The sequence below is a fragment of the Leptonychotes weddellii genome, chromosome 4 (assembly GCF_054177405.1).
Source record: "Leptonychotes weddellii isolate Sample4059 chromosome 4, ASM5417740v2, whole genome shotgun sequence".
NCBI lineage: Eukaryota > Metazoa > Chordata > Mammalia > Carnivora > Phocidae > Leptonychotes > Leptonychotes weddellii.
This window is the reverse complement of record NC_138372.1, coordinates 84,178,758-84,189,555: the sequence shown is the minus strand read 5'-3', so window position 1 is coordinate 84,189,555 and position 10,798 is coordinate 84,178,758. Positions and strand designations below refer to the sequence as shown.

General features: G+C 44.4%; 1 protein-coding gene across 3 annotated transcripts in view; it reads left to right on the top strand.

The window, feature by feature from the left end:
* Positions 1-2,787: 2,787 nt before the first annotated feature.
* Positions 2,788-10,798, top strand: part of SORT1 (sortilin 1) — a 65,439-nt gene continuing 57,428 nt past the window's right edge. Inside the window, exon 1 of one of the 3 annotated variants that reach the window (XM_081815604.1) lies at positions 2,788-3,134. In XM_081815604.1, coding sequence (XP_081671730.1) covers positions 2,826-3,134 — 309 coding nt within the window. In that variant the 5' untranslated portion in view covers positions 2,788-2,825. Of the gene's footprint in view, positions 3,135-5,946; positions 6,249-10,798 lie in introns of those variants that run through there. The other 2 variants (XM_081815603.1, XM_081815605.1) reach the window with 2 other exon arrangements.

The window sequence follows — 10,798 nt, the reverse complement described above, 5'->3', positions numbered from 1 at the left end:
ATGCCACTGAAAAATCCTATCACAACTTCCATTTATTCAAATCTAACAAACTTATTGTGCCAAGTAATGTCTTAGGCATCGGGGATAGAGCTGTGAAAATACTGGATATGGTCTGTGCTCCCATGAAGCTTCTACTGGGGAGAACTAGACTGTAACATTCTCTTTAACTCTGTAGGTCATGAACAAAGCATGCCTCTTTAGGGAGAGGTGAGAGTTGTGTCTCTGAATTTTGGGTATTATGTGGGGAAAAATAGATCTTAGCATATCTCCCTTAGCCACAGCTTACACTATTTTCCCTTCTCGCTGCCTGGGCAGTATTATTTATACCTTGGACTATACAGCTGGTGAGACAGTAAATTTTGTACCCTCTACATTATTGAAAGAATAGAATTTCAGCATTCTTAAGAGAAGTTTGGTTTTCTGTAGAATTTTAAAACGTTCTACATTTCTTGTGTCCAATTTAAATAGGATCCGAGGGGCCCCTGGGTGGCTCAGTCAGTTGAGCATCTGCCTTCGGCTTGGGTCGTGATCTCAGGGTCCTGGGATGGAGCCCTGCATCAGGTTCCCTGCTCAGCAGGGAGTCTGCTTCTCCCTCTGCCCCTCCCCACCCCCGCTTGTGTTCCCTTTCTCACTGTGTCTCTCTCTGTCAAATAAATAAAATCTTTTTTTTAAGACTTCCTGTTTAAAAAAATAAATAGGATCAGAAATGATCTCACTAGGAAAAGCGATGGTTTTGTGATGTGTGAGTGCTTTCTATTCATCTTTCTGCTATAGAATTTATCTTGGAGAAAGGTATAGTTTTTAGTAATAAGTAATTTATATATTTTAGTCCTGCAAGTGAGGTAAGGTCTTACGTGCATTATTTCACAGGGGAGATCTGACAGTGCAACTTTCATATATAGTGCCTGTTGTCAGATGAAAGTAAAATTCTAAAAGTTTATTCACTCAAAACATTTCCTCAGTGCCATATGCAAAGTACCATGTCCCTATCAGCTGATGCAGTTGATGAAGGAAATATATATTCTGTAAGCATATGGTTGGTAACAAAAAGCAACATATTCAAAAGTGAAGGTAGGTAACTGCAACAATTTTACTTGTTTAAAAGTGCATTTAGTAATATCTCCAGGAGATGGCACTGTTGAGTTGTTTTTTTTTCTTTTCAAGCCCGTAAGACAATAGACCATTCATCTTTGTGTCACCCAAACAAAGAAATATTCCTCTATAGCCCCTCTTCTTCCCCTAGCTAATCACATGCTACTGGAACTGACTGTCTTGTGATCTACCCCATAGTTGGCATAGATTAAAAAATAATCTGTATTTAAAAAAAATAATCTGACACATGGTAATTAATGGAAAGGAACAAATTGTACACCAGTTTTCAAGCTTTGTCATTTCAGCAGCTGAGAACTTGGAAGACTAGTCTAGTGATTTCACCACCCTGCTCAGATGCCATTCAAAAATATTTTTTCACTTCTCGGGTCTTACCAAGGTTGTTCTGGAAAAAATGTAAATTTGTAAATCTTTTTGTTTGCAAATTACTGTGAGTAGAAGGATTTTAATGTAAACATTGGGTTGGGTGCATTGCACCATTTTGCACTACAATGAATAATATATTCTCATTTGGATTTACCTCCAGTTTATAGCTAAAAGTACTTTTTAGTGGCCTTATTTGGGTGTAACGTTTTGCGCACTTAGTATCTATTTGCAACCTTTTCTACTGAACAACTTCTAGCATTCCGAAGGGATGGAGTCAGTAAAGTTAAGATTCAAAACTGGTTTTACCTGCACTGCATGTTCTAAAAGTTAAGTGTGCAGTTTCTGCGATAAAGGGAACAGCACTGGGGTTTTGTTTTATTGATTAGAGGCAGGGTGCTAATTTAGGGGGCATCATATACTCAAAACCAAACTTATGCAATGCACTCACTGCAGGGTTAAGGCACTTTGGTAAAGAAAGACGTGTGCCTACCTATGAAATGATCGTGTCTAAAATAGGCAGTGGGGAATTCCCTTGCCCCTTTTACCTACCCCTGATTTCTGAGCTACTTTGTAAGTCCGGGGAAACCAATAAGCAATTCTGCCTTTGGCCTAACTCCCTGCAGAAGAGGAAAGTGAGTGAGACCATACGTGGTGGAGTGGAGGATTCTTCAAGCTTGCATGAGTCACGGATGTTCTGATGTCTATCTGCCTCCGTAGGACTAGCCCACACAGTTCGCATTTACTTTTCTGGCAGCGAGGCAGGCTGCTTCATTAGACAATGGGTGCTCCAGTATGCGAGGGTTAAAAACCTGAAGCACCGGTTCATGACGAAGCCCCCTTTTCCAGCTGAGCGAGCTGAGGGATTCCCTTAGGAGATTTTCCAGGCGCTGCCGCAACCCAAGGAATTTTAGGGGTGTCTGTGGGGGAGGCGGGGTAGGGGGAATAACCCGGTCCCCAACCTGAGGGTGCCAGAGGGACCAGCGAGGGGTCCGGGCGTCACGAGCAGGAGGCTTCGCGGGAGGCGGGGGAAGCTCCTACGCTAACTCTGGAAGCCCGGGCCCGGAGACGCCAGGCGATGGGGGGATGACCTCAGCGGTCTCTTGCCACGTTCCAGCCAATCAGTCCCGCATCTTGGCATCCGAATCCAGGACCCCCGAAGCCGGAAGCGACGCGAGCCAATGAGGAGTGGACCGGGGAAGAAGGACAGGCGGCCAGCCTATGGGGGCGGAGAGGCCCGGCTGCGCGTATCCAAGGAGCGCCGGGCTCCGGTGGGGGGTGTGGCGCGCCGCCGGCTGGGGTGGGCGAGCGCGCCGGGCGGCAGGTGTCGGCGGCGTCGGCATTCGGCGGCGATGGAGCGGCCCCTGGGAGCTGCGGACTGCCTCTCGCGCTGGCCCCACGGCCTCGGCCTCCTCCTCCTCCTCCTCCAGCTGCTGCCGCCCGCGACCCTCGGCCAGGACCGGCTGGACGCGCCGCCGCCGCCCGCTGCGCCGCTGTCGCGCTGGTCCGGCCCCGTCGGGGTGAGCTGGGGGCTGCGCGCGGCCGCGCCCGGGGGCCCGGTTCCCCGCGGCGGCCGTTGGCGCCGCAGCGCGCTCGAGGAGGACCAGGACTGCGGCCGGGTCCGGGACTTCGTCGCCAAGCTGGCCAACAACACGCACCAGGTGAGCGGGCGCCGGGTCCGGGCGTCGCCCGGACTGCGAGGTGCCGCCCCCGGGCCCCCCGGCGGCCGCCTGCCCCGCCCGCGCGGCCCGTCCCTCCTTCTCCGTCCGCGCGCCTTGCGTCTCCGCGGGGGAGACCCGGGCCGCTCGCCGGCCCCGCGCCGTCCGCGCCCCCCCGCCCCCGGCCGCGGCCCCGAAACTGCGGCGGTCGGAGTCCGGCCCGGAGCGGCCCCCGGGACGCCGCGGCCCGCGCGGCTGTGTTTCGTCACAGGGGAGGCCGCCTTAGACTTTCAGGGCATTCTTTTTTTTTTTTTTTTTTTTTTAAGTTGTCAAAATCTCTTGAGGGTCGTTGTTTTGCGTCTGTGTAAATAATCAGGACCCAGTAACGCTATAACCCACTAGGAGGCTGGAGGAATAATTACCTTTTAAGTGCTTGGAGAAGTTGCGCTGCGCAGAAGCAAAGGTGTGTCCTCGCTGGGTCAGTACTTTCAGGGTGGGTAGGCGGGTGTTCAGAAATCCCACAGCAGCTCTTAGGTTACTGTGTGTATTTTAATAGGTAAAGGAACAAGCTTGGAAATGGGATGACAGTATATATGTGATCTCTCTTCCGCCTTCAGTTTGACCTTCGATCCTGGCATTGGACTCTGACCAGGTTGTCTTCATCCCGTTGTAACAAGATTTCCTACAGTTAGAACACACATTGCAGATGTTTTCCTTTGCGCTCGGTCCTAGTCAGAAACTTTAAAAATTGTGGTAGTTCTCTCCCGGGGGACAAGCCCCTCAACCTTTGCACACTACTGGCCTGACAAAGCCCATTCTTAAGAAGGTCCTGGCTCCTTGCTGCAACATGGGCATCTTCCTCATGTGTTTCCAAGAACTGATGGTTTAATTGCTGCTTCCCGTATTTGCACAGTGTATTCTCAATGTGACACATTCTCCGTCGTATCCCTTCCTCTTTCAAAAAGTGTTGCACAGAGGGCCAGAGATGAGTGGCTTACTGCACTTATCCATGTATGACCACATTCCCTGTCAGCCAAATCTCAGTCTCCCCTTGAACTGTCTTTCTCCCTCTGCCTGGACTATACTTGATACCTGTGCAGAATTCTCAGATGTGGGGTCAGGGCGCAGGCAGTCAGGGAGAGCCCCACTGAAGGCCACCCAGGCAGCAGCTGCGTAAAGGTGGCCAAACCAGTGCTGACGGGTGGGACCAGTTGGATGCAGATAGGGTGGAATGTGTCCCGGGAAGACTTCCTGTTTGCGGAGGAAAACATAATGGTGTAGGTTTCCATCTCAGAGTGGGGAGTTGAGGAAGGCTTTACATCACTGACACCCAACTTACAACAGGACCACTTCCTTCCTGGAGTCAGCTGGACGTAGCATTCTTACCCCATATTTTAGACTCTTCTCTTGCTGATTGACCTACCTTAGGACCTGCTGCTACTCCTGGATTAATCCCTGACTGGTTTGACTTGATAACGTCTTTTGTAAACTATTGATTTCTAAAGCTAGAGGTTGAAAAAACTGGCTCAGGGGATACTTAGGCCAGATGTACTCAAGAGCAGACCTGAAACCTTGTTCTTTGAAGCTTCCCTCTATTTCTTTCATTTTATTTCGCTACTGTTTGCAATGATTTTTTTTTTTTTTTTTGGCTTTTTTTCCTCAGTCTTCTTTCAGTGACCTAATTTTAAGTAGCTCTTTTTGCACTTGTTAATCACCCATGATCTCTTCTTCAGAGATCCCACCCTGTTTATAGCATGTAAATATGGTGAAAGTGAAGCCGTTGTTAATAATCTTCACCTTAGAAATGGTTGAGTAAAGCAGTTCTTAGAGGTCCACGTCCTTAACCCAGAATTGTTATGTAGTAGTCTGTTTTGCTTTTCAGTTCTTTATTTTTAGAAGTCCTGATAAATCATCCTGAACTGTATTGAAGAGATCTAGTATTTAGGGACCCTTTATAAACAGTGTGAAATAAAAGTATCAGCATGGCAAAACAACTTTTTATCAGGGATATTGTATACTTTTGTACAGCTGGGAAAGTGCCATTTAGAGTAGTTTCTCATAAGATGACAGGATTCAATTCCCAAAGAAAAATCAGAAGTTCTTGGTTCTCTTCTTATTCGTTAAAACTTGCTGTTCATGTTAAGTCACGTTAATTCATATAGTCAGTGTATGAGAGTGCTGTCCAGATATCCAAGATGTGCTGGATACTGGGGGTGCCAAGATAAAAGAAAAGATAATTCAGACTGGACAATGAAAAGCCTCCGAAGGTTTTAGCAAATTTCCTAGACCTACGGCTTGTTTGGCTTGTGAGAATATATTGGCGTTTCATCTTCTTTAAAAAGCAAGGTAAAACTAAAGCATGATAGTGCTTTTATATTCTTCTGGTTTTAGGAGACCTGTGCTCTAATGGCTTCTTCCCTCATGAAATCCAGCAAATGTGTATGTGTATTTATAAATGCCCTTTTCTCAGACTCAAGAAATGACCTTCTTTTTGCCTTTAACCCAAAACTGTTTTCATGCCACACTTTTAACTGATTCTTTCCTTTGAGAGCTGGGAGTATTCATGGCATGTATAACCTTTGCACATGAGAGAAATTGAGCAAGCACAGAAGATTTTATTAATGTTGGTTGCTAAGTTGGATTGCTTCAAAACATTCCTCCTGTAAGTACCCCTGTGAGGTTAGGCATGAAAACTGTCTTAAAGAAACAGATGAAATGCTTTGGCCATAGTTACGGTGGTTGCTGACATAATTTCCTTACTTCTCATTCCTGTGTTCAGACCATTTGATAATTTCCTTAAAATTTTCAAAACTTATGATTAAAAGCCAGAAACTGTTGCTCATGCTCTGTCCTCCCTCTGCTCCTGTCATTAACTAATTCTTTACACAGAACTTCCCAACTTGTGCCCCAACATCAAAGCATCTGGTTTCTTAAATAAACAGGCCCTGTAGAGAGACTGTTGTGTGACATGTCGGCTCTGAGAAGAATGTGCGTGTTTGTTTGCTGGTGCTGGCGGGGCTGAGTCCAGGCTGACAGGACTGAATGTGCCTGTTGGAAGTTCAGGGAGCTGCCGCTCCTAGCCTGTTGTGGATCATTGTCACACCCGGAAATCTGAAGGTCAGTGCCTTTAGCTGCCCCGGAACTTTTAACTGCCTCATGTATTCCAACATGCAGTCTCTCTCCATACTACCTTCCCTAGCACTCCCATCCTCACCCTCGAGTTAATCTTCTGTTGAGCCCTGTTCCACCCATTTGTTATACACAGGGGTCAAAGAATAGGAATTCTGTAGGATTTCCTTCTTGGTCCTGGTTGAGCAGAATGAGCAAAATCCCCATGAGGATCCTACTCCCGTGCAGTGTACTAATCAGACCTTTAACCCCTAAGGGCTGTTAAAATGACTTCTGCGTTGGGGATTTCAGTTACTAGTTATCAGCAGATTTGATGAAGTATATTTATCTGGGGAAAGGTTAGTCTTCATCTGTGGTTTGGTTGGGATGAGGGTAGAGAGCTATCCAGGCAGGACAAATGGCTCAGAGGGAATGCAGGGTGACAATTAAGGAAGTTCTCTGCTGACTCAAATATTTGGCTCTGTGCATAGTGTTTTTTAACTAGAAATCTGAGTCTCCTGTTTGTGGAAATAATTGGAAGAAGGCCTATGTTCTGGCCAATTTCTAATGGTTATTTTCTTTCTGAAATGATAATAGTAATAGGCTCTCCATCCTGCTGTTTTGATCTGATCTTTCATGTCAGGTTCACAGAGGCTCTTAGCAGCTTCTCCTGCACTTTGCCGATTTCCAATCAGCTCTTGCCAACAAGCATTGGATTCTCAGTGGGTGACTACAGAGACTGTGCTCCCCAACTTTGTCCTAGTTGGCCTGTTATCCTTGTGTGATCCTCACAGGAAGGGCAATGCTTAACACTGAGTGGTAATGGTCGGAGCAGGAGTGATGTCTGCTCTTCTCCCTCCCTTTCTATCCAGTCCTACCCCTCAAGTTCTGTCTTTTTTTTTTTTTAAAGATTTATTTATTTATTTTAGAGAGAGAAAGAGAGCATGAGCAGGAGGAGCAGAGGGAGAGGAGGAGAAAATCCCAAGCAGACTCCACGCTGAGTGCAGAGCCCAATCTGGGGCTCGATCTCACAACCGTGAGATCACAACCTGACCTGAAACCAAGAATTGGACACTCAACCAACTTTGCCACCCAGGCACCCTTCAAGTTCTGTCCTTACAGAAAGTGAACTGTGTTTGAGCATGGAGAAATGCTGCTCAGATGTTTTATATGGTTAGAAGCTAATATTACGGCAGGTAAAACTATCAAACTTGACATGTAATTAAAAATACAGCTTTTCTTGCAAAAAGCACTGTGACAGTTGCTCTAAAAATATTATGAAATAGATATTGCATTTGTAAATTTCCAAAAATTTTTCAATTACCTTCCTATCCCTTTGTAACTAGTGTTTCTTTGGCATCTTTTATTCTTTTTAAAAATTTAGTGAAAATTTGTTCTTTGAGTGGCCTCACTGATCTGTGTGTAGGTGGGTTTGAAGAGTAATGGGGCTTGAGGAACATGCTGGTCAATTTCAGGCTGTTCTAGACAGGTTTTTTATTGTTCTAATAGTGACTATAGTCAAAGTTGGGTTAGTAATATGTGGCTTTGAGCTAGCTGGGTTGAATGAATCTTCATGACAGACCCTTCATACCTATAGAGGTTGTTAGGTGAATGCCGGACATGTGGAGGTTTTTTCTGTTGTTGTTGTTTTTTAAAGATTAAGGCTATTTTCCCCCACTCTACCCTGAATCCTAGTCTCAGGAAACCACAGTAAAAACAGAATCTTCCATTCAGAGCCTGTGGTGTTTTGCTGAGAAAGTTTTCTGTGAATGCAATTTATTTTCTGTTTTACATTTTGGTGTCTAGCTCTCAATTCCTCATCTACAACATGAGAAATTTTGGGTTAGATTTAAAATGTCTAAAAAAATTCTGATTCATATGGAAGATGGGGAGGCCAGGGGTTGTGATCACAAATGTTTATTGGTTGATTCCAAATTTAGAAACAAATTGCGGCTGTTCTGCTTCCTAGTTGAACTTGAACATAGCCCAGATTTCACATCTGGGGGTAATTTGTTACCACCTCCAGAGCTTGCTTCACTGAAATACGAGTGTTCTTCAAGATAGCAGGAGTATTTTTTTTCATATAATTATGAAAGACATTTGACTCGTTTTTTGGGGGGGGTAATACTTTATCATTCTTTGTTGCCTGAAAAATCTAATGCTAAGCAAAACTACTAGCTTGGATAGTCCAAAAGCAAACCCAGTAAACATATAACAGTAAATTTGTTTTTTTTCCTTCCCTACAGTACTTTGCCAAAACTAGGACTTCTTTTTTTTTTTGTCCTGGCTGCTTTTGTTTTTGAAAATAGGTGGTCAGCTTACCATAAATATACTCAGCCCTGTGCTAGTTAGAAACATATGAGTGATTAATTGACTTGATTTTTTTTTTCATCAGAAAAAATGTATGTTTTGTTTTGTTTTGTTTTCCTGCTAGGGCTTGAATACTATCTCTCTCATATTTGCTTTGTTAAGAGTTTTGTTCTTTTCTTCCTATATATTCTGAGAAACTAAGTTCTGATATTGTACTTAAGCCAGTTTGCAAGTCTGGTTCAACAGTAAGATCACCCTGAAGGACTAAGAGAATTGAACTGGGAAGGAAAATTTTGATTAACTTTATACTTCCCAGACACGATAGTTCAAATCACATGTCTATTTGGTACCTATTATTTGTCAAAGGGATTCAAATGTTGTATACAAAATTCAAAAGAGAGATCTCAATACCCAGATTTGAGTCCTGGCTCTGCTGGTTTATAGCTGTGTGATCATGGACAATCACTTAACTTCTCTGACCATTATTACAGTTTTTTAAATTAGAGAAGCAGTTTTAGGATTATTTGGAAGGTGAAATAAAAAGTTTTATCAAAATGTTTTGTTAAATGTATTGTGTCAATGTCATTCATTTAAGCACTTACTAAACTACATATAGTGGAGTCCAGGCCTTTGGACATCCAAGGCAAACATTAAAGATATCCTCATTGGTGCTGCTTTAAGGATTAAGTGTTCAGAGATGGCTCAATGAAAGTTTGGAAGAATTTTTGAAGAAGGCATGCCCACTACAGTGCGGTGGTCTGGGAAGGCTTCCTGGATGAAGAGAGAATCAAGGTATAGAGATAATTCTTAAGGAGATCTGTAAAGGCGTGATGGTAGGGACATCCAGGACGTGCTCAGGGAATGGTCAATGGAAAGTTTCTGTGGGGTAGAAGTAGCTGATGAGAAGTATGTCTAAGGTTTCCAGAAGAAACATAGAGATGTCACAAAAGGTAGGTCTTGGGCAGGGGCAGGAGGAGGAAAGAGAGGGGAGGTCTGGGCAGGGAGTTGTGCGTTGAGACTTCCTGGCGAATGTCTTTTAACAGGTAGTGTTAGACACAAGGTTAGAGCTGGAGAAACCAAAGGTGGAAATGGGGAGCCGAGAAGAGTTGACCATTTAGAGGTTGACCATTGCTGCGGTCTTGAAGAATATGTCCAACAGGAGAGCAGAATAGAGGGCAGGGCAGACCACCTTTTATACTTGAAGTGCTAAAGGTTCTAAGGAACACTCTTGGACTCCTGGACCTTATTGGAGGAGAATGTGAGCCAAGGCGTGAGAAACCCAGGCGCTCTAAGATGGTGAAGCCAATGAACAGATTTCTCTTTTCTTAATATTTGTGAACAGGATGAGGTTGAATTCTTGCTGATAATGTGCTTAACGGTTTGAATCATAGATTGTTAAGCTGATTAGCTGGTCAGATCTCTTACTTTTGCCGATGAGGCTAAATGACTTTGTGTGTGGGCTAAGAACTGAGAGTAGAACACAGATGTCCCAACATGGTGCAACGTTTGGAAGTGTTTCATAGAGATGTTTTTGGTTTTATTTTTTTTTTAAGATTTTATTTATTTTTTTGAGAAAGAGAGAGAGAGTGAGAGCATAAGTAAGGGGGAGCAGCAGAGGGAGAGGGAAAAGCATGCTGAGCAGGGAGCCCGTTGTGGGGCTCGATCGCAGGACCCCAGGATCATGACCTGAGCTGAAGGCAGATGCTTAACTGACTGAACCACCCAGGCGCCCCTCATAGAGATGTTTTAAATCAATGCATTTGCTTTAGGGATAAGGCAAAGTTATAGGCCCCAGTTGTAAGTCCTATAGTTGTGAATTCTCTGCTCTGTACAGTCACTGAACCCTCAGCAGAGCTCAGTTAGCCTTTTTTAGCCTCAGTTTCCCATCATATAAAATGGAGCATTATCAGAGGCTTTGAAGAGAAAATGTTTTGAAAACCTTGGAGTACCGTATATGTGATTTATGTCATTTCTTTTTTTTTTATTTTTTATTGTTATGTTAATCACCATACATTACATCATTAGTTTTTGATGTAGTGTTCCATGATTCACTGTTTGTGTATAACACCCAGTGCTCCATGCAGAACGTGCCCTCCTTAATATCCATCACCAGGCTAACCCATCCTCCCACCCCCCACCCATCTAGAACCCTCAGTTTGTTTTTAGAGTCCATCATCTCTCATGGTTCGTCTCCCCCTCCGATTCCCCCCCTTCATTCTTCCCCTCCTGCTATCTTCTTCTTTTTTTTT